Consider the following 24,627-nt stretch of genomic DNA (forward strand, 5'->3'; position numbering starts at 1 on the left):
TTAAGCTATTTCGAATAGTTTAAGGATAGTTTTGACCCTTTTCCGTAGTCTTCTATGTGGAGGTGGGGTCTGTTTGGCGTGCACATATGGCATTTAACACACACAGGGATACTTTTGTTAACTGGAAGGGTAGGTGTGACCCATTAGTTTGACGGAAAGGGTATTTTTGAGCCGAAATATAGTTTAAGGGTATATTTAAGCTTTTCGGATAGTTTGAGGGTAGTTTTGATCCTTTTCCGATTTTTTATTGAAATTAAATCAGAATNATTTTGCGTCATGGCCGTGAGTTGAATCAACAAGAAAGCTTGCTAAGATTTGTTTAAACAAAATTAATTTATTAAGAGAAATTAAAATAATAAATTAGTGTTAATTGATTAATTAAAATGAATGTGTTTATATTATACCTTAGATCGTTTCTTTTATTGTATTTGAAATGGTCATCAAATTGCAATTTCTCTACTTCATTCGGTTATGTATACAAGTTTCTGCAAATGTTTTTTCTTTTTTTGGTTCAGTATATACTTTTTCAGGATGAAATGAGGGGAAAAGAGTGATATTAAGGCTTTAAGTCATCTATGTGGAGGTGGGGTGTGTTTGGCGTGCACATGTGGAGTTCATGTGGCATTTTAGCACACACATGGATGTTTTTGTTAAACATAAGGGCAAGTGTGGTCTAATAGTTAAACGGGAAGGGCTTTTTTGAGCCGAAATATAGTTTAAGGGTATATTTAAGCTATTTCGAATAGTTTAAGGATAGTTTTGACCCTTTTCCGTAGTCTTCTATGTGGAGGTGGGGTCTGTTTGGCGTGCACATATGGCATTTAACACACACAGGGATACTTTTGTTAACTGGAAGGGTAGGTGTGACCCATTAGTTTGACGGAAAGGGTATTTTTGAGCCGAAATATAGTTTAAGGGTATATTTAAGCTTTTCGGATAGTTTGAGGGTAGTTTTGATCCTTTTCCGATTTTTTATTGAAATTAAATCAGAATTTGTGAACCAATAAGTAGGAATGGATTTAAATTCAAATTTATTTAAAAATTTCATCGATATAGCAAACTAGAACACGAATAATGAAACTCATAAACATAATTCGAAATTGAAATCGATTTAATTAGAAAAAATATATACTGCAAAGTAGTTAAAAAAGTTAAAGAAGATTAAAACTAAATACGGTAATAAAAGTATTATATATAAATGAAATCATGTGCAGTTACGAACTATTTTGTATATCAATTCTTAGCATAGAATTTATTATTATATTAACTATACCAAATAATAATTGAAAAGTTCAATTAAAATGAAAAAAATATTTCTATGTTGGGTGGAGCAGAAATCTTTGCGAGTTTGTGCGTATTTGCCCATCCCTACCTAAAATCGAATACTTGTACTTGCCCCAATTATTGTAGGAAGAGTATTTTGTCATCGATTCACTTTGGAGTTTGGAGTAAAATTCACGAACACCACTTGTCGGCTCGGTCACTGTTATGAAATTTCAATCGAAAAGTGATCAGTGGACGTTATTTCTACAAAAATAATATAAATAGTATCAATTACTGAGGCATTACAATCTAACAAATACATACGATACAGTTCTGTAGAACAACAGGGAAAATAAGTTATACATAATGCAATAGAAGATATCTGATATCTTTCCCTATTTTTCATATTTTGAGGCCTCATTCTCCATTACCATGACCATAATTTTAGTACTTTCATAGTGCATAACTAACAATCCTCATGAATAATATTTTTACATCATCCCGCGTAATAAATATTTCATCATGTTTCTTGCTCTGTGGTGTACAAGGACCTTCAACAGCATTTTCAAAACTGTCCAGTTTGTAGCGTCTACACGACTATTCTTATTAATGATACAGATATAAGCCAAGCCCAAAACGAGCACATGCTCTGCAAAATGCCATCTCCTCAGCAGCAGCAACCAGATCTGTGTACTGGCCATTTCCTGGTGATACTGTTCCAGTTGATTCGCGGTGTGCCTAGAATAATGTATCACAAGAATATGAGTACACACGTCAAAAAAAAGAACCACAGTGACTATGACTCCAACATAAATTCAACACGACAAGTGTTTATCGGAACTTGGAAGTTTTTTAGGAGCTAAACTGAGAGCACACAAACAAGATCAAAATTGTGTGTTTTTTCAAAAACTTAGCAAGATCAATTATTGATCGATAGATTTCTCCATCTTGGTAGTTTTACAACATCAATATCACATGATACTTGAGCCAAATAAAGGTCACCTTTAGTGATGGTTGGGAGTGTATGCGTCACCGTCTTACCTAAAGCAGAAAGGACACAGGGCCCGCAACCTACATGTAAGCTAAGACCAATATAATAGAGACATATGGTCCTTAAAATAGAATAGTGAACAATTTCTTTAGTCTGCCTTTTCATGCGGAACTTTTAATCTAATCATGCAATCTTGTCATGCTCAAGACTATAACCTCTTCCACTTGCTCGTTCCACTCCTGTCCCCCCTTTGCCTTCTGCCACATATGCTCTTACATACGCCAAAATAGAACACACTCAAGCACAACGACATTAGCTACCAAAAATAGATGTGAAATCAACGTGTTCACCTAAAACCTCCCCTTGTTTTCCTATTTATAAATGAGAAATCCTGAGGACAAAGTGGCACGCATTCAATTCTTGGTGGATAATGGAGCTCTACCTCTCTACTTAAATAAAAAGCTTTTGTCTACAGTAGGATTTGACCCCATGGTGTACACTTAACTCACACATCACGCTCTAACCCCAAGACCAAAGCCCTATGCTCCAATTTTGAAGAAGATGGGTCTATCAACATACTCAAATGAAGGCCTTTGCCTAATATACCGAAGTTCTTGCAATGACCCAGGTAGATAAGCTGTCTATTTATCAATGCTGAATAAGACGAAGACTAGCCACAGAAACCAGCCAGTCAACCATCCGTTAGCAAATCACTAAGCCTGTCCATGCAAGCCCACTTTATCAAACGTGAAAGGTATCACTTATGTTGCTCGAACTCTTCAAAAATGCCAACGGGTTGCATGTTGGATTCGCCAAAAGTAGTGTATTTTTGGAGAATCCGAGATGGGTGCGGCATCAAAAAGTGAAGAGTTCACGCAACTAAGGGTATCACTTCCCACAATAAACAATTAAGGCAACCTTGCTGAAACATATGCATTATGGTGGTAGGCCTACTCCTATTCCAGGATAAAACTTCAAAACCAGCTAGGTAACAGAAATCCTATAAATCCTACTGGCTAATACCAGCCAAAGATGATCAAGAGTAAGGAACAGAATGAAATAAGCTTTAACCTTTTCCTAGAATATTACAAAGAATTACAAACTTGGATTTTAGAAAATCTGCATATCTGAGAAATAAGATACAAACATAAGAATCGTCTTGCTGCAGTTAAGAAGACACAACCTTCAAAAATTTGGACCAACTATTAATTTTCTTTTCAATAAGTTCTAATAGCCTCACATCAGAAGTGTGAAATGAAACTTTAGACTTTGGCTACAGCAGTATTCTTCATTTCAGAGAAGATTATTATTATTTTGATGATGGTGGTGTCTAGATCAACTTGAGCGCATCTCAACTAATGTCTGGGAAGATTACTGGTTTGTGTTCACAATCAAAAGATGACCCAAATTTTGGATGTAGAAGAGAAAAAGTGGAGTAGGGTTTTATCACAACTTAAATACATGTAAGTCTAAATCTTCACAGACTGGCAACACGACATAAACCATGTATATGCAGTGTATGGAGTTGTTGACCTGAATTTAATCAACAAATCTACAACGTATAGTAAAGCTCCCGCAAACATAAATATAAATAATCATAGTAAGAGGAAAACTAGCTGCCATCTTTATTAGACATTAAAAAATCTAACAAGGCTATCTTACGTGGCAGATGATAGGTTGGCCTCCACCTTACATTGACAAATTCAATACTTCAAGCTCAAGATCTGCTAAGTCTTTGAGGCATTTTAAGGGCTTCTATGTCATATTTATTTATTTGTTAATCGCCTAATACTTTTTTCATTTTTATATAAGCTTTGAGCTAGATCGAATACATCTTAACTACCTTTGTTTAATCATATACTAGCTAGTTTCATAAATCCTCACAGGAACAACTTTGTACTTCAGTTTTTTAGCGGACTTACGTTTTCAATCTTCTATAGCCCAAAAATGCTACCACTTCATCATTTGGCAATTAAAATGAATTGCAATAAAGGAAAATAAAGAATGGGCATTTCATGTTGGAACAACAAAAACAAACAAGCCATATTGGCTGCACAATGATTTACTTCCAAAAAAGAAAGACTTATAGCCAATTCTTGATCAAGTCTCCTTGGCCCTTGCTGATTATGATCAAACATAGAAGCATATTCAGAAATGGTAAAGGGGGAAGAGGAAGGGGGGAAAAGATAGAAAAAAAAAAGATGAGGCACTTATTCGGAGGAATGATCATACCTCTCCATCTGATCCGCGTATAGTGACACGATAAACAACTGTCACACTTCCATTATCTGAGAAAATGACATCTCGTACTTCCCCACACCAGCCTGTCAAAAGAAATTCAATCATCACATACGCTCAGAACATCAAAATTAATTCCCAGTGTATACAACAGTCGTCCGATATGCCACATTAAGGTCATTTGCACATATTTTTCTAGTCATTTCCAGAAAAACTCAGAAACAATAATAGCTAAGTACAAAACAAATCAACCATTATGCTGAAGCTTGCAACACATTATTAAACCAAAAATGGAAATGCCTCATAGAAGTTACAAGGGAAAGGGATTAAGCATCAGCACAATGAAGTGAAAACATTAAGAGAACTAGAGCAAAAATGTTGCAGCAAAAAAATTGAAGGTAGATTTATAGGGCCGATCAGATAGAAGAAGCATGTCATTTCCAATTGGAAGAAGAAAAACGAATTCATAAATGGAAATTCTGCAGGATCTACAAACTTTAGCACCAAAAACAAACATATGGACTTCAGCTAACCACATATTTTCTTTTAGGTAGAACTTAGGCAGCACATGAGTTCTTCCCATGTGTACTAGCCATGGTGGACACAGTTACCTGGTACCTATTATTGGTATGGTAGCAGTTATCAGAATTAGTCGAGGTGCGAACAAGTTGGCCCAGACAGCACTGTTATCAAAAAAATAGATGTATTTTGAGGATGTCTAGGGGCAGAGCAGAATGTGAGAAATGCAAAATAGTGAGGAGCAAGCAGACATGAGAAGGTTAAAGGAAATAATAGAATGGAAGGAGAAGAAGAACAAAGGAAACAAGAATCACTGAAAATTTCTGAAATATCATTGGTTCATCTGCCTTGGCAACATAGGAAACAAATGTTTTTTTGCTGGGAGTACTGCTGAGGAATAAAATATGCCCGACAACTTTAGGTGTTCCCAATGAAAAAATTGGTGGGTAAGAACTTCAAGACTGCTTGATGTCCATTGGTTATCCCATATTTCTCAACTCATCTAGACAGCAAACTAAACAATATCAAGGGTGAAATTTGTCTAGATGCTAATTTAGCTACAGTCAAAACTAGCATTAAAGATGAATGGATCATATATCTACTATCTTTCCAAAGGCCAAGCTCATGTTCCCCAGAGATATAAGTAGCTTGATCACAATATTAGATTTTAAAAGTGAAATCCAGATCACCACATTTCTGTATCAAAATTGTGAAAAGCATTAAAGATCAGAAGATACGAGATAGGTTCAGTTATCCAAAATTGTTTTGACTGAAGAAAATTGCAGAAACTCAAACTAATAAAAAGAATGAGGATTGCACCATTATCAGAAGTGCAAACCAAGACATAACAATATGATCTTTGAGATATTTTGTTAATTAAAACCTGTGTTTTCTTTATCAGTTAATTAGAACCTGTGGCTTAAGCTTTAGGGTACCCCAAACAGAGACATCTCCTTCTTTGTTTTTGATGTAGTAATCCAAACAAAGACATTTCCTATGGCATACTATCAACAGTTAACAGAACTCTTGACAAAACCAGCTTTTCAGAGGAAGAAACTCTCATGGGATTGAAGGAGGAAGTTCAAGGGTTAGAACATTCAAGCCCCCAACCCTTAATTATGCCTAGGGCTTGGGAAAATGGAAGGGATCATTCCACGCTGTGAGAAAGGAATACGGAACTGGAGAAGGAACCTTGAAAACTGACTGTGAGGAAGTTCATTGAGTAGAACAGATAAAAATGTCAAAGCTTTGGAATCTATGCCCTATTGCAGGTTTGAAGATATAAAGTGAATTAGTTATGCTTTATTTTAAAATTTTCATTTTATGGAGGATACCGAAAAACAATAACTTATGATGGAGGAAGTTAAGTAACAGAAAATCCTAGACACAATCTTTCAACATAAAAGAAGACAAGAAAAGACCATGAACATATGCACAGGAACATCATCTAAGACATGTTCTCTGTTCTAGGCTCAAGGGATTTCTACTTCTCGTGATGGTCCTTGACCACCATCCTCAGAATAACTCAATTCCTTTACAAAAGAAACTATTTATTAGCAAATCACAGACAATTAAACATTGGGGCTTTTCCACCAAATTTCATGTCAAAATGTTTCCATTAGTTCTGACAAAAGAAAATAATGCAATCTCATCTACATGACCAAATTACACACTTTTTCAATCCTATTTCACTACTGATGATACAATTTATAGAACACAGTCATAAGCAGTATACAACAACAACAACAACATAATGATAGAAGAATTAAACAAAAATGCTACCGCACCTGGAGCGTAGAAGCTCAACATCCGGTTAGCATGGTACCTAAACAATTAACAATCTCTTCAGTATCAGATCAACAACAGAAATCTCGGCAGCTGATCTTAACTAAATACTCCTTCAGACTGATAGAATTCATGTGAATTCTTAAGTTTAATTATTATTTTTTACATATTCAGAGAAAGTATATAAATTATATAACATCCTGTAAACAACAATTTCTTAAACTAAAACATATTTTAAAATTGTGCCTGCAAAAATCAAAAATTATAAAACTAAAAAAAGAGAAATGAAATTACCAGGTGATAAAGGTGGAGTGATCATCATTGTTATCAGCTTTGATGATGTTATCAGGAATTCTCTTGTTCAGGTCACGTAGGATCTCGGCCAAGGGACGAGTAATGCAAGACGAAGCCTTGTCTAGTGGCACCACGTAGTTCGTGTTCGGAACCGATGATGACGGCGATGAAGCGGCGTTCTTACTAGCGCCGACGCCGTCACCGGTGCTACTGTTGTTACTGTTCCGGTCCAAAGCTTTGACTTGCAGTTTCGATGTTCTAGTAGAAAAACTATTGAAGCCGAAATGAAGTTCCGCCGCCGGACTCCGCCGTGGATTTGGGAACCGCGGCATTGGTAGGTGGGCGTCCGCCGCCGGCAGCGATGACTTTGTGCAATGCGCAAACATTTTTGAGTATTTTTCGCAAACGAAAAAAGAAGAAGTAAACGTGGCTTCAAAGTTGTGAGTCCACAGGCTTTCGCAGACTTCTATTTAAGGTCTTGTTTGGATGTTAAATTTTGGTGACGAGGCAGAGTTAAAAATGCGTATTGAGAGATTTACGTATCTCAATAGTTAGTTTTAAGTATCTTGCGTTAATAATTTTAAAAAGTTGAGAGATTTACGATAATGTTACGTATTGGATTGGAATGGGACGAATGTAATGGAAGCTCGTATCTAGTATTTTATGTGATAAGAATGTGTCTCCAAGATTTGAAGATAAGTTTTATAAAGTGATTGTTACACTAATGGGTCATTTGATAGCTGATTAGTGTTATGCAGGGTTTAGTTATTCATGAATTAGTTATTTGTGTATTAGTTATACATGTATTAGTTATTTAACCTTTTATCCTACATAGAATTTCTCATAACTTGTTCATGTATTAGTTCTACGCATTTTTAAATTGTCAATCAAACGTCTTATTAATTTTATACATGAATAACTTATTCTTATCTACCTACCAAAAATCATATAAATTATATGAAAAATAATACATGAAAAACTTGGTTCTTATTCGGTTATCAAATGAATGCTAACTAATATGGAGTGAAGTATTGACCGATCAAGAACGACTTGCATGACTAAAAAGTGAAAACTTATCTATACAAAAATATCTACCAAACATCATATGAGTTACACGAAAATTAATATATGAATAATTTATTCTCTTATCTAGCTATCAAATAACTCTTAACATGTTATATGAAGTGAAATATTGATCGATCAAGAATTTGCATATCTAAAAGGTGAAAAATTATCTACATTTGATATTTATATTAAAGAAGAATATGAATTGATCATGGCTAAATAATAAATTAAAGTGAATTCATATATTATTAGTTATAATTTATAATTTAATTATAATATGACAATGTATATAAAGATACTACATATTATTAGGTTGATATCAATGTTTGGTAGAAATAAAATTCAACAATGGCAATACAGAGTTCAAAGTTCAAACCTTCCACTTGTGAATCGTAGAAGATTAGATATGTGGCCTCTCTTTTTGTAATGGTGGTCCAAGTCCAACAATGGACTTATATTCCTACCTACTACAGCATCCAACCTTTAATAGTATTTGTATTATCGAGCGATAATGATATTTCTGAATAATCGATAGTTCACATAAAAAATTTATAGATCTAATAGTTTAAGTATGAAATTCAAAAAATAAGTTATTTTAGATTTTTTTTTATTAGAATAGGAAAACAATGGTCAAATTTGCTCTTTTGTTATACGTGAAAGATTGATTTATCATTTTGTTATACTATTGGTTCAAAATCATTCATGTTTGGATCGTTCAAGTTGAACATCTCATTTCTACGTGGTACACATTTTGATGAAGAATACATCATATGGAATGTCACTTTAGTTTGGGACGCTGAGGTGGTATGTCATGTGCAGTGGTGTTGCTAGGAATTTCATGAAGGGCGTCAGTAATTTTTTTTTAAAAATCTGATTTAAATTACCAAAACAAATAATTAAGTTAAGCAATATTTAATTAAATATAAGAATTTTTTTAATAGAATTACAAGTGTATAATTCAAAACTAACATAAAGTCAAAATAAACTACTATTGAAAACATAATTTAAATATATGATTACAACTAGTGAATTTGGCTGAGCTTTGCGCGGTCATATAAAATTATTTAAATTTATTATACCATCTTTTTTTGAAAATAAAATTACTTTTAAACAATATATATTTGAGTAATTGACAAATATAAATTATATAAAAGATGGTGTCAAATTAAAAAAAAATGTAAGTTACAAAAATTAAAAAAAAAACGAAAAAAGTGAAAAGAACGAATTGAAGGTAAAATTACCAAAAAAATAAAATAATCATTTTTCTTTTGCCTATAGAAGGTACTACATCGTCACTCCTCCACAAATCAATTTTATACAAATTACAAAAATCAATGAGTTTACCAAATAGAATTCATACGATATCAAAATGAATTCATTCATCAAATTATCTAAGAATCACAAATAAAAGTATTTTTATTTATAATTTCTTTGTTATATGATATACCAACACATAGTTGATAAAGTTGTGAAGAATAATGTCTACAAATTTTAGTCTTTAAATGCTTACTAATATTTTTAATGTATACTAACACATAGTATTGATAAATTTGTGAAGTATAATGTCTACAAATTTTAGTCTGTAAGTGTTTATTAGGTAATATTTTTAATGTATTCAATTAAATCTTTTATTATTTTTATTATATAATATTGTATACAAAGTACTTATCAAGTTTGTGAAGTATATTTTTTGAAAATTTAATCGTCATTAATATATTTATATGCATGTAACCCTAAGTTTCTTTTATTTGAGTTTTATATTATAAAACATGAAATAAACTAAAAAAAGAAATAAATGATATAATCTAGTTTCTTTTTCATTTTAGTTTTTTTTTTCTTTTTCCTAACACGTTAATTATGTGCCTTTCTTAATTCTTATTTATAACTTTTATTTTCAAAGTTTTCTCTCAAAATAAAAGTCACTTTCTTTCATATTCTACTTTATTTCTTATTATTTTTATACAAAAATGATTGTGTCAATTACTACTACTTCATTTATTTATATACTTCAAGATAAAAATTAAATTATCTTTATTTCATAACTCTCATGACTTTTGATGATCATAACTCCTAAATTATATAAATAAATAAATATATATTGGATATTCATATATTGTGTTATAAATAAAAGCATTACAAAATTTATTGTTATTTTATTTTGTTACAGTATATATATACTCCAACATAGTTTTTCTTTTTTCTCCATTCCTTTGGTACTTTTTTTATTTATTTATCCTCTTTATATACTAACTAATTAAATTAACAAATGTTTTATTCTTTTGAAAGAACCAATCCACGTATATTAGAGAAGTGATCTTCTATTTCTGCCCATGACTATGAATTGAATTTGTATGACAACTTAGAAGTCATTTCCTTTCTTATTCTACTTTTAATGAATTAAAATTAAAATACCTTTTTTTTGGTTTTAAATAATATTTCTTGTCATTTAAATAATTTATTATTATTCTCTATAAATTTAGGGAGAATATATATGGAACATACTAAGACTTATATATGGAATAAAATAAATGTATCATTCTTTAAATATCAAATTTTAATTTGATAATATTATATATATGGAACACACTGAGACTTATATATGGAAAAAAATAAATGAATCATTCTTTGAATTTAAATTTTAGTTTGACAATATCATATATATGGAACAATGTAAGACTTATATATGGAACAAAATAAGACTTATATATGGAATAATATAAATGAATCATTCTTTGTATATTAAATTTTAATTTGACAATATTATATATGGAGCCTTTTCTTTTTCTTCTTTTTCTTGACATCTTTATTTTTCGTATCCCTCTTTATTTGTTTTCATTTTTCTTTCTCTCCCGTAGTACTTTATATATTTTCTTTTTGTCTTCTCTTAATGTTAAGCAAAATCCCTCAATATCAATTTTTTCTTGAAATATTGTCACTTTTTTGTCATACAAATTCTAAGTATTCCAATGGAAAAAAGAAGAAGAGGACAAAAGAAGAAAAATAACAATATTCATACAAGGGTTTGAGTTGAAAATTATACCTATCAAATTAGTCGTAGATTCAGACTAAAACTTCTTCAAAAGTTTCAATTTTTGCATCTTTTCTTCTTCTTGCTTTAATCTCGGATGTCAGTCAAATTTCAAATGCTTAGCAGTAGCCTGATGATGCCTTTTGTTATATCACGTAAATGGTGTTTGATATCTTGAAAGGTGATCAATGAAGAGTTATTTTGATTCAACAATACTACAAAAATGCAAGATAGTAGTAGTGATCATGCATTAAGATGGTGAATATATTTTGTTTATAACTTTATATAGTTGTTTTCTCATTTAATGGTACAGAAACCTTTCAAATTCTATAATTAAATAATGCGGAATTATTATGTTGTAACTGAAAAAATAAAAATAAAGAGTTTTTTCTTATTATAAATGATAAGGATTGATTTTAACATTTATATCTTTTTGTAAAGATTTTTAATAAGTAAAAACGTTTGGACAATTGTCTACAATAATGTTCTTTTATTATTTAGTCTTTATTGATGAATTAAGAGAGGTCATAAATCATTCTTGTTTACTACATGACTTGATTATGTATTTATTGGACGAGTCTTTTATTAGTTTATTTTATTAATAAATTGGGTATACAAATGAATTAAAAAATGTTTTTTAAAAAATAAATAGAAATGATGGCCATTGAGGCATGCCACATAAGCGGGCTAAAGATCCTCCTTTATATATATATATATATTGATTGATTGTAAACGTTTTTATAATAGACTCATTAGAAATAGTACGAAATTCGCTAGGAAAATGTATTAAAATTTAAGGAAATAATTCAATTTTAATTGAAAAAAAATAATAGTTAATGGAGGTAAGATTCGAACTTAGGTCCCTGAAGTCAATCAAGACACTGTTAACAACCAAGCTACTAAACATTTATGTTAAAGTTATGCATGCTTATTTACTTATTAAATTCAAGAAGGCAAAATAATTACAGAAAAATGAAACACTCCTACGGGGAATTGAAGAGGGTAGGTTTGCGACGGCTATTGCCAACTCCACTACGCATTACTTTGTTATTTCAGGGTATCCAAATTCTATATATATCAATATAAAGTCAAAACTTTAAGTGTATATATTGTAAATTTTTTGGCGAAGGATGTCCAATTGGACACCCTAGAGCCTACGTAGCTCCACCCCTGGTCATGTGGTGTTCATCTCATCAAAATGTCAGTGGTATATTGGATTGAGTGTCCACCTTAAACAGTCCCAACGAAAGAAGGGTAATTTGAACCATTTAAGTAACAACAAGAGAAATTTTAAATTTTAAAAAATCATCTTTAATTATTGATTCATGAAAAGATAGTGATTTTCTGTATTTAAATAAAAGTTTCTTTAGACACACCGATAAACGATTCTGTATTCCTCCCTTTGTTTGATATAAAAATAAATGTTCATTTTTATTTTCAAACTGGAAAATCCAGATCAATTTTATCACTTAGGACATTATATTGTACATGTACATAAAGACATTTTGTTCCAAAGACCCTGGCCTAACCAAGTCCAGTAGGAGTTGCACATTCGTGCAAATGCCACTATGTAAAATATTTTGTAACTCCTCTGCAGACGTGTGTGTTGACTGTTGAACATCTTCTCATCTTTCTTTGAGTACACTCCTTGATCTGATGAATGCCATGTGTAAACATAAAACCAATTGTTTAAGTAAATTTATCTTCCAATCCTACTTCATAAGTAGTCTTCATCAATTCATGACTCTTCATTCCAAAACCAACAACACAATTCCAGGATAACTTAGTCCACGAACTAAATAACCTCATAAAGTTCAAATCACGGGATAATATAGTCCGCATTCCAAAGGACCTCATAAAGTTTAAATCTTGATATTTGGGTTAACTTAGTTAGTGAACCAAACAATCCCATAAAGTTCAAATCTTGGTTCTCCTTCTACCTTCCACCAACACAAGTATCAAATAACTCTGTCCATGGGAAAACATAGAAATAAATTACCAAGAATAAGTACTTGATTTGAAGTACTTATAGCCCATTGTAACATACCATCAAAGGAAGAGAAACCACCATTAATATACTCCTCTTCTTGTACCATGGCTGAGTCCACGTGGTTGTTATTCGTATTGTTTATCTTTAATTAACGTCCCTAACCAAATTGACTGGAATTTTAGCCAACTAAGAATAAAATTTAGACCTATATGAGATTAAAAGTTTGACAAATTCAAATATTTTTCGAATTTGAAATTCAAATGGAATGAAGTTCAACTTTAGATATTCACATTTGAAGATATATATTTTGCAAAACATAACCTCATATATGAAACTGTTTTATCGTTGACAAGCTGTAATCACCAATATAAAATAGGCATACAAAATATAATCATCGTTATTTTTATGTGAAATAGATACATGAGTAATTTCGTCGAAAATTGAATATTCTCTTACATTTTTCTATTTCAAAACCTCCATGACTAAAGGTTGGTACAAATTCTGTAGAACCAGAAACAATTGGTCTAGCCACAAAATTGATTTGTCTCATCACATACATTATATTGCTATCAAATTTGCAAGATTGATTAAAAGTTAAATACTTGAGAAAAATTGGCTATGACTTAAATAGTAGCACTTATAAAATCAGCCCAAGTTGTCGTCAGCTCATAATGTTATCCCTCTCATATTAGTGTTGTCCTAAACAGATGATGTACCCATTTTGAGTCCATGTCCAGATGAACAAATGGCGTGGGATGATGAAGATATCGATCCACTTGGCTACTTCCGCGCCTTTCCCACAGAGAAGAATGCAAGCAGTGTAAAGTTCAAAAACCGGATCAAGCCAGAAACTGTCATCATAATGCAGCTTTTGTAACCTGTCATTTCGAGTTTTAGCAGAGGATCCAAGTTTAACTTCAAATGAAAAGAAATCTATATTAATGTTTCCGTCACCTTATTCAGCTTTTGAAGGAAGGTCAGGTTAACTTCTTTACGAAGACTCTCCACATCCATTGCATATTCTTCTCTAAGATCATTTAACTGTTGCCTCGTCCTCTCAAGTACCTCGTTCAATTTACAGAAGTCTCTGAAGAGTTGAACTTCAGTTGTCGATCTAAGTAGTAGTATGTTTTTAATTGCGTAAAGAGCCTGCAGTTAAAGTAATATCACATGTCAATCCCATAACAGACTTTTTAAAAGATGTCACCAACACGCATGGCAATATTTTGTATTACAGAGGCGGCCTTGTTCAATGTATTGAGGATGGAAATGACATGAAAGATACGCGGGATAGTTCAAATTAAACAAGTCAAAATTTATGTCTGTTCCATTCTGGACCCTACACCAAAAGCGAGTATAATTTCCATCATTAAAGATGAAAAATGAGCCCCGGATATCCTTCTCACACAGCTAACAGGTTTCTTCAAAAGTTAACATCTGATAAGTTTCTGCATAAACCACCAAAACTTTTCCTATGAAGAAAATCACAGTTGAATTTCTTGTTCTGAAGTGACCCAGCTATCATCCCAACAGACTTTGACCCATACTCAAACCCAAACAGATCTAAAGAAGAATTCAATCCAAAAGACTTAGTCCCAATGAAAACAACTGTGGAAACAGACATCGCTCTACTGATTACTTCTTTCATCTAACCAATACTCCACCATCAAACCACAGTAAAACAGACTGATATAGCCACTTGCAAAAAATGAAAGTAGGTGTTTGGTTAAGAACTTAAGATAAAGGATGAGATCCTACAGAGCAACATTTTAACTTTGGAGGTATATGGCTGTACTGATGATGGATGCAAGTGTGGATTTTACGTAAAAAGACCATCAACACTTGCTCTTCACAAAGGTCAGGCCAAAATTGCTGAGGATGAGGATCATCTCTAATAATTGAAAACCTAAGGGGTGCATATGAAGTTTAGACAAATAAGGTACTTTTGAGATTAATGCCCATTCACATCACAAACCTTTTCCTTTAGATCAAGATCACTTGATGCCATTGAATCAACAATGGCCTTCAGTAACAATCGATTACTAAAAAAGGAAACCTCAGCTGTGTTCTCATTTTCCAGCTGACTCTCAGCTAAATCAGCAATAAGAAACAGTGACTTTTTATGTAACCTGATATCCAGATTTGAATTGCTAAGAACCTCCTGCATACAAAGACAGAGAAGGAAGTCATACACTGCAGCAGTAAACTAGCTCTAACTTGACTCAATCTTCAGATGGATCACCTGAAGCATCGTATCTCCAGCTTCCTGATAAAACAAATTTTGGCCATTCACGTTATTTCTTATTAGTGCTGAAATAGCAAATAAAGCTTTTACAGCTTCTTCAGTTGTGTCAGATTTCATCATCTTCATTAGCAATTTCAATGCCCCAAGTTCCAGGACCTGAATGCATGTCATTGCACAGCGTCAATACAATAGCCAGTAAATTTAGATAAACACAGAAATTGCACAGATGAAAGCTACAAAGAAACTAAATCATTAAAGATCAAACTTGTATAAAAACATAGCTCCAATACCTGCTTCTGAACAAGGGGGTTATTTTGATTGGCTTTGCCAAGAACCCATGCCGCAGCAGTCCTTATTTCTGGTTCAGAATGATCAAGTATTCTTATAAGTACGCTGAAGCCTCCAAGTTTCTGCAGATCTGGAAATAAAACCATGCAAGTATTGAGAAAAGTATACATGTGCATTCAATGCTTTCTTTAAATGAAGGAATGGTGATAAATCGGTTGATGCCTGTATAAAGGAAAACTATTGATGAATCCTCAAAACATTAACAAGTACTCACATTACACATAAGCATCATTGAGAAGCTTCATAAAACCAAGATTAAGAAAGGGTGCTATAGTTCCTAAGAGGTCAGCTGTATGCTCTTTTAGTTCGAGCCTCCTAAAGACTTGATTATAGTCTTATTAGGTCTCAGAAGCGTGTCTATTTGGATTATAGATGCTAATGAATTACTACAGTTGATATTAAGTCAGACGTCATGTCTCTCTGCCTCACAAAGGTAGGGGTAAAGTCTGCGTACACCTCACCATCCCCAGACCCCACTTGTGGGGCTATACCAGGTGTGTTCTTGATGTTGATATTAAGTCAGAAGTCATAAAACCAAAACCAAAAGAGGCAAAAACAAACATCTGTAAGACTGTAACAAAAGAAGTCCTGAGAACTATACATACCAATTGCATTATCAATATGCTCAACAAGTACCAACAGCTCCTCCAAGGCACGAAGATGATGCTCCAGAGGTAGGGATGAATTATCTAAATCATTAACCGCAATCAGCATCAACTGCGCATCTGAGGGCATTTTTAGCTTCTCCAACAGTTCCTGGAGATAAACAATATATAAATGTATGAAAACCCAACTGAAGAAAAAAATCACATTAAAAAAAGGACCCTTTGGCGTTCAATACAATTGCAAGAGGTGGCAAAATAATTCCTCATTTTTTTTATTTTTTTGTTTTTGTTTTTTGGGGATAAGTAAATCAAATTAAAAGATGAAGCAAAAAGGATACACAGGTACAGACGAGATGTCCTCACCTATGTCCTATCAGTGCCCACTCCAAAAACTACCACGAAGCTACAAAGAAGCAAGGGCCAAGGAAGATAGACAGAAATATCGGTCTGAAAAAGAATTCTTGGATTCTTACTCAACTATATTAACCGTAGTAGAATTTAGAGCCAAACAAATAGTATGAAAGCACATTTTACTTTAGTTTCTATTCGAAGACCAAAAGCTGGTTGTAATTAGACGAACTGATGGAATCAGGGAAGAAACAAGATAATTTTCCATACCACTTAATAAAATTTCTCCTCCTTTATCCCAAAGCAAAATGGTAATGCAAGAAGAAATGCTAATTCAAGTAAATGGTAGGAGAAACCGTGCTTAAATTAGATGGCTAGAGTCCCTTAATTGGGTTCTAAATATAACACTATGAGCTCGGATTTTCCCTATATGTATAAGCATTTTCTTACGTCGGAATGGATTTGTTTCAACATTTAAACAAATGGTGGTCAGCATTGGGTGGCTTCTTATGTGATGTATCAGTGACAAATAAAATTGAGTGATCATAGGCTGACATGGATCATGAACAGTACAATGGACATTTTACTTAGAATAAGCAAATCAAACAGCTTAAACAAAATAACTGTATGCACACTTCACTAGCATCTATAATTTTGAATGTATCTTACATTAATTCTTTACAATTTAGCTAGAGCCAAAAGCATAATCCGAAGCCCTCCCTATTTCCTACTTTAGAATCACATGTTCATAAGCAAGCATTTCATGCAAAGACTATTGAAGGGGAGCCTTCGAGTAACTGGTAAAGTTGTTGCCATGTGACCAGGAGGTCACGGGTTCAAGCCTTGGAAACACCCTGTGGCAGAAATGCAAGGTAAGGCTGCGTACAATAGGCCCTTGTCGTCGGGCCCTTCCCCAGACCTGTGCATAGCGGGAGCTTTAGTGCACCGGGCTGCCCTTTACTATTGAGATCAGTCTAGTCAAAGGCCAAGTTTTAAGATATGTATTCTTGATAAAATTTCTATTTTATTTTCCAAGAACTATTATACATTTCCGTCTTACACTAGGAGAAGGCTAACAGTGACCTCGTGAATCTAATAGGAGCTGGACTTGCAACCTTTCTAGAGTTGCATATTCGTGCTATGTTCAACAGAGTGAAGTTGAATATTAAAATATTTGCCTTTTTTCGACCATTATGGCATAACTTAGCTCAAAAATTGAGTCATACTGATAAGTTGAGGCATATTCTGCTTCTGAAGCTCCAACCAACTTTACTTTGAAATCTTCATTTATTCATTTTCCTATCAAGTTACATCGTCATGTTGCCAAATCCTACACTTCAGCTGTTTGCAGTAATACATTCTACCTTCAATACTTCATTTCTCAAGTTTCCCTATTATTTTTCAATACTTTATACATGTAGATGTTAGGGAAGAGAGGGTATTGGTTCTTTTCATCTGTGTAAGCCTTGGGAGACAGAGTTACATGTACCTATGTTAGTGCAAGTTGGGGGTGTTATCAAAAACATTAAGACACAAAGGAAGAATCACAAGCTCATTAACCGCACCTTCAGTTCAGTCTGGCGTTTGTTTAGCTCCTCCGGAGACATGCGTTGAGCAACTTCTGATCTTTCTTTTAGTACTCCAGGATCCGAATGCCCTGTGTATGTCAATTTAGCACACGAAACCAAATCATTACACATGGGAAACATAAAACCAATTGTGTAAGTAAACTTATCATTCAATCCTACTTAATCAGTGGTTCATCAATAGACTCTTTAATCCTAAACTAACAACGGCACATCCAGTCCAGTTAATTCCACAGGTACCTATTGCCTCCCACTGGGGGCGGAGCCAAAAGGTACCATACAGGTTCATCCGAACCCAGTAGTTTTAGTCCAAATCCTATATTTGTATTAAGAAATGCAAGAAATATGTTCAAAAGTTAGATTCAGAACCCAGTTACTAACACCTAATATTCCAAAACACAACAAATCAACAACACATCCAGGTCAGCTAATTCCACAGGTATGTGCTGCCACCTATCAGGGGCAGAGCCAAAAGGTACCATATGGGTTCATCCAAACCCTGTAGTTTTAGTCCAGATCCTATATTTGTATTAAGAAATGCAAGAAATATGTACAAAACTTAGATTCAGAACCTAGTTACTAACACCTAATTTCACTATTCTAGAATTTAGTTCATGGACTAAGGTGGATATTCCAGGATAAAGTCTGATTACAACAACAACATAATACCCAGTATAGTCCCACAGAGTGGGGGTCTGGGGATTAAATTTATACTTTGTTAGGTTGAAAGTATAAAATTAAATTTATACCTTCAACAAACGAAATATAAATTTCATTTCAAACTTAAATCTTGGATATCAGACCTTATCCCGTCCAACTTGGAATCGCGGGATAACTTAGTCCACGAATCAAAAAACCCATTTCAAATCTTGGTATCCTAGGATAACTTAGTCAGTGAACCGAACAACCCCATAAAGTTCAAATCTTGGTATCCTAGGATAACTTAGTTCGCAAACCAAACAACCCCATAAAGTTCAAATCTTGGTATCCTAGGATAACTTTTAGTCAACAAACCCAACAACCCCTAAAGTTCAAATCTTGGTATCCTAGGATAACTTAGTCAGCAAACCAAATAACCCCTAAAGTTCAAATCTTGGTATCCTAGGATAACTTAGTACACAAACCAAACAACCCCATTAAGTTCAAATCTTGGCTCCCCTTCTACCTTCCACCAACATAAGTACAGGATATCACACCTTATACCATCCAACTTGGTATTGCGAGATAACCTACTCCATGAATTAAACAACCCCATAAAGTTCAAATCATGGTATCCTAAGATAACTTAGTCTACGAACCAAACAAGGTCATAAAGTTCAAATCTTGGTATCCTAAGATAACTGTCCGCAAACCGAACAACCCCTATAAACTTCAAATCGTGGTATCATGCAATAATTTAATCCGCAAACCAAACAATCCCATAAAGTTCAAATCTTGGCTCGCTTCTACCTTCCACGAACAAAAGTACCTGATAACTCTATCCACCATAGACACAACAGCAACAACAACAACATACCCAGTGTCATAATGGAAGTACAAGAGGCAATAAAAAAACAACAAAAACAACATATAATAGCATAACAATACTATAACAATAATCCTATTATCCTAATTCGTGTCCTCCACAACTTCCTATCCACCAAGGACATATAGGAACAAATATTTGATTTAACCTTTCACAATTACAACTTAAAATGAAAAGTTAAAAAAGGAGAATTGGGGAGAAGTAAAGTACCTATAGCCCATTGTAACATTCCATCTAAGGAAGAGAAACCACCATCCATATCCTCCTCTTCTTGAACCATAGCTAATTTATCTCCTTCCTTAGGGTTACTAGACCCAACAACAACAGCACCATCTACAGCTACTTCACTAGTTGCAAAATTTGCAATTAACACCACCATGAGAGCTGCTATGAAAATCAGTCTCCCCATTGCTGCTGATTACTGAGCCCTCTAAACTATTTGTTTTAATACTATATAGTACTCCGATTATTATTGTATACTATAGAGAAAAAAATGTATACATGTATGTTACGTGAACCCAACAAGTTTGACCAATTGGAAGCGTCCACGTGGTCATTTTTTGGTAACTCTTAGTTTGCATTGATAGTAGTAGTACTATTAGATAATTTCGAATAAAAGTGCATGCTTCAAAATTAAAAAAATTAGACCCATATAACTAAAATTTTAGTCATTTTTTTACATGAATTTCAATCATTGTTGACATATACTCCTTCCCGTTCAATTTTGTTTGTCACACTTTGATTTGGCACATCCAAACTTGGCACACCCATTAAGAAAATAATTATTGATATTATTATTTTACCAAACTATCCTAATGATATCTTGAAAAATGATTTGGAAAATAAGTATTTAATATTGAGGGTAAACATGGAAAAAATTATTATCTTTTCTTGATATGTCAAAAGTGACAAGTAAAATGAGAATTTATTTTAGGAATAAGTGTCCGTTTGGATTGACTTAAAAAAAGTAATTTTTAAGTCAAAAATAAAAAATTAAACTGAAATGACTTTTAAGTCAAAAAATAAAAAGTAGGGGGAGACCTACTTTTGGTTTCTAACTTATTTTAAGTCACTTTTGACTTATTTTAAGTCATTCTTTACCTTGCCAAACACTTCATAACTTATTTTAAGTCATTTTTGACTTATTTCAATTTATTTTTTATATTTGCCAAACACTTCTAGAAGTAAAAAACTGACTTAAAAGTAGGTTTGACCAACTTTTAAGCCAATCCAAAATGAGGGATTTCTTCTCATTTTTTAACCACAAAAATTTTCTAATCTTCTACTCTTCTTCTTCTTACACTTAGATATTTTTTGTGTGATTTATTGTTGTTGAGTGAGTTTGAAGATCAGTGGAATCTCAGGTACCACTATTCTGATGAAGTAAATCATTCTTTCCTAAGTGGATATATTCTAGAACCTCGGCTACTTGAGAAAAATAATTTTTGGTGATATAATAATTATTTTTTTTGCTTAATATATATAGTAGTATGTAATGTTCCAATAGATGAAGTTAACATGAAGTAGTCTATATTCATTTGTTTTTTCTTAACGATTTCTTTAGTGATGCAGATATATGTTTCTGAATATCTTTTTAAAAAATTATTGAACTTCTCATGAGTTAGAGAATTGTCACGAGTTGTTTTGTTGATGCTCAAGACATAAGAATGACTTTATTTACAATGATATTTATGTGATTGAGATTGTTAGTAAGTTTGCTTCAAAATAGTTATTGCTATATAAACATTTTCCTTTCGTTTTACTTATTTACTTATTTTTAAAAATATTTATATATTTTAGTTTAAGGAAAATTCATATGATTTATAATGACGTTGGGTTGAAGGATGTATTAGTTTAATTTTTATTTTTTATTTAGTTGCTAATTTTTTGAGACAAATATTTTTACTATATGCAAATCTTTATATATAGATATATATTTGGGTAGATATTTATATTTCAATTAAAGTATTATATATGTCAAGAAAGTATCATCAAGTTAACAAAATCTTCTAACTTCAAAATATATTATTTTTAAATGCTCTGATTTCTTCTTTTTTTTTTTTTTTAAAAAATGCATAGCAAATAGGAAAATATGTGAATCATTTAAAATTATCATTTTATATTATATAATATGAAATAAACGTGCAACACATGAGAAGCTTTAAAGTACAACATTGGATTACCATTTTGCCCCTACACTAAATTAAAATCTAATTAGAAAAGGGTCATATTTACCCCCTATACTCTTAGAAAAGGGTTATTTTTCCCTACGTCATATTTTTTTGATATATTTGTCCATGTCATCCTACTTTAGGCACATATTTGCCCTTGAACTGTTAAATCCATATCCTCATTTTTAGTATCCTATGTGGTTCCCATGTGGCACGCCTATGTGGTTATATATATATATATTTTTTTTAAATTTTTTTTAATTTTTTTTTCTTCTAATTTAATATTATATCCAACTAAATATTATATCCACTCATCTAACCTATCAAACCAAACTCCTATACATCTTTCATCATCACTTTTGCAGAAGAAAACCACGAGACTTTGATAGAGGGAGAGAGTAGAGCTATATTCATATTGATTTTTTTAGTTGTATCTATGCAGATTTAAAGCACAACTCCAGAATTTTTTTTTGATGACATTTTTACACAAAATGTAGCAGCAAGTTGGCCACGTTAGTATCAATTACAAATTAGATCATTTTCAGCATTATTTGACCATTTTCTGCACACTTTTAGTACATATAAGTAAGCACACAAAATGCAACAAAAAAATAAGCATTGTTTTAAGTACCCTATAGCATACTTTCAACATATTTTAATACTATTTCAATACACACAAATACAGTAGCAAAGTAAGCACAATTTCTCGTGGATGAGAAGCCATAGCTCTCTTTGTCAAAGTCTCGTGATTTTCTCTTAGGAAAATGACAATAAAAAATGTATTAGGAGTAGGGTTAGATGGTGTAACACCCCAGAAAATTTTTGAGCTAAGACTTGAACCATCCTTCGTAGTGAGTAAGTTTTTATCAAGAAATTTAAATTTTCGTAAGTGTTAATGTCACTAGATATAGCACCTTGAGTTCCAAAAAGAATTAAAGAGAATTCATTCAGGTCTTTCTTTAATTCTTTTAAGTTTTGGGTCAAGTACTTCAAATGACCATAACTTTTAGCACATGATGAGTTAGGAGACCCATAAGATGAGAGGAAACTGAGATTTCCAAAAAAGATTTGAGCAGTTTGAGTACCATCTCTTTTAAGAGAAATATTTTTGAGTAGTAATCTGAAACCACAGAAAAAGTTATGCTTTTAAACATATGAGCTAGTATATTTTTTGGGAGTAGTATTGAGCATCGATATAGGGGAGAGTTCAGATAACTCACTACTCCCATAAAGTGAGTAGAAACAGTCATACTTTTTAGATGATTCCTTAATGGTTTTTAGCATAGACTAGAAGATCCACTTAGTAGTAGGTCTTATACCCTGGCAAAGTATATGACAGTTCTGGCAGCATGGGTGAGACGTTGTATCATCACATAGCTTATAGTGATGGTTTATTTGTCAGTTAGAGAAACTTCCACAGAGATATTTTGTATTCTTATATACGCAGAGTTTACTTTGTGTTTTCATATACAAGCAGAGTTTATCTTATATCCTTGCATACAAATTGAGTTACTATTGTATTTTTTTCAATACATTGAGTTATTTTCTACTATTTTAAAAGCTTTCCATATATCACACTTTTTATTGTTGCTTTATCTTGAGTTGAGTATCTTAAGTTGAGTACCTTTGAGTTGAGCATCATATCTTTAAGTTGAGTATCTTATTCTTGAGTTGAGTCGAGTTGAGTGAGTTGAAAAGAGGTAAGTATGCTTCATTTTTTATCAAGTTCAAGTCTATGTTTATGCTTTAGAATTCCCCTTACATGCTCGTACATTCCACGTACGGAACCATTTGGCCTGCATCGTTTCATGATGCATATACATGTATTCAGGATCATCAACAGGCATTTTGTTGAGGTCATGTGATATTTCAGTCAACTTTGGTGAGCCTTCTTATATTCCGGAGGACTTCACCTTTATCTTACAGTTAGTAGTTTTGAGATGTCGTGGGTCTTGTTCTGATATCCTTCTGTAATAGTAGATGCTTCATAGATAGACATAGTTGAGGAGTTTTTGTATTTACTTTTATTTTGAGTATTGTAAAGACTTTTAAAAAAGATTGAGTATTCGAGTTTATTGAATTTATTTCAATTTTAAGCTTTTGTATGCTTGAGTTAGTCTTCCGCTTGTAGCCAACCAGGAGAGGGTTCGCTATATATATATATTTGTGGATTGAAAAACGCAAGAGTAGGCGTGCCACATAGGCACCGCATATGATAATAAAAGTGAGACATTAAACTTAACAGTTCAAGGACAAATATGTGCCTAAAGTTAGATGGCAGAGGAAAATATATCAAAAAAGTCTTCCGAAGGACAAATATAACTCTTTTCTAGGAGTACCGGAGCAAATATGACCCTTTCCCAAAATCTAATTAACTATCTAAATAAACAGTAAGATTAATTAGGAGTCTTATTTATTTAAGTAAATGAAGAATTAATAAGAAATTCAGCTATTGCATTTTATTATTTAGTTATGGCATTACAAATTCTCTTAGTTATTACTAATTATTGCAAATGTTATTCACACCTTTTTACATTCTTTAGTTATAGCATTATGAATTTTGTTAGTTATTATATTAATTATCTCTATCATTCATCTTTACTTATATTTACTTTTTACCCAATAA

At 32.6% G+C, this 24,627-nt stretch overlaps 2 protein-coding genes across 4 annotated transcripts in view; both read right to left on the reverse strand.

Moving 5' to 3' along the window:
- Positions 1 to 1,484: 1,484 nt before the first annotated feature.
- Positions 1,485 to 7,560, reverse strand: LOC125844752 (DNA repair RAD52-like protein 2, chloroplastic). Its single transcript, XM_049524085.1, has 4 exons — positions 7,091 to 7,560; positions 6,799 to 6,836; positions 4,487 to 4,578; positions 1,485 to 2,001 (listed from the first exon to the last, which is right to left on the reverse strand). Exons 1-4 carry the CDS (start codon positions 7,474 to 7,476, stop codon positions 1,870 to 1,872), a joined length of 648 nt encoding a protein of 215 aa, XP_049380042.1. The 5' UTR covers positions 7,477 to 7,560; the 3' UTR covers positions 1,485 to 1,869.
- Positions 7,561 to 13,529: 5,969 nt separating this feature from the next.
- Positions 13,530 to 24,627, reverse strand: part of LOC125844737 (hsp70 nucleotide exchange factor FES1-like) — a 153,208-nt gene continuing 142,110 nt past the window's right edge. The window contains exons 2-9 of one of the 3 annotated variants that reach the window (XM_049524070.1): positions 20,041 to 20,217; positions 18,285 to 18,376; positions 16,372 to 16,522; positions 15,709 to 15,836; positions 15,416 to 15,574; positions 15,149 to 15,334; positions 14,128 to 14,322; positions 13,530 to 14,051 (exon numbers count right to left, since the gene is read on the reverse strand). In XM_049524070.1, the coding sequence (XP_049380027.1) occupies positions 14,031 to 14,051; positions 14,128 to 14,322; positions 15,149 to 15,334; positions 15,416 to 15,574; positions 15,709 to 15,836; positions 16,372 to 16,522; positions 18,285 to 18,376; positions 20,041 to 20,209 (1,101 nt within the window). In that variant the 5' untranslated portion in view covers positions 20,210 to 20,217 and the 3' untranslated portion in view covers positions 13,530 to 14,030. Of the gene's footprint in view, positions 14,052 to 14,106; positions 14,323 to 15,148; positions 15,335 to 15,415; positions 15,575 to 15,708; positions 15,837 to 16,371; positions 16,523 to 18,284; positions 18,377 to 20,040; positions 20,253 to 24,627 lie in introns of those variants that run through there. The other 2 variants (XM_049524068.1, XM_049524069.1) reach the window with 2 other exon arrangements.

This window comes from Solanum stenotomum, chromosome 11 (assembly GCF_019186545.1).
Source record: "Solanum stenotomum isolate F172 chromosome 11, ASM1918654v1, whole genome shotgun sequence".
In the NCBI taxonomy this organism is placed as follows: domain Eukaryota; kingdom Viridiplantae; phylum Streptophyta; class Magnoliopsida; order Solanales; family Solanaceae; genus Solanum; species Solanum stenotomum.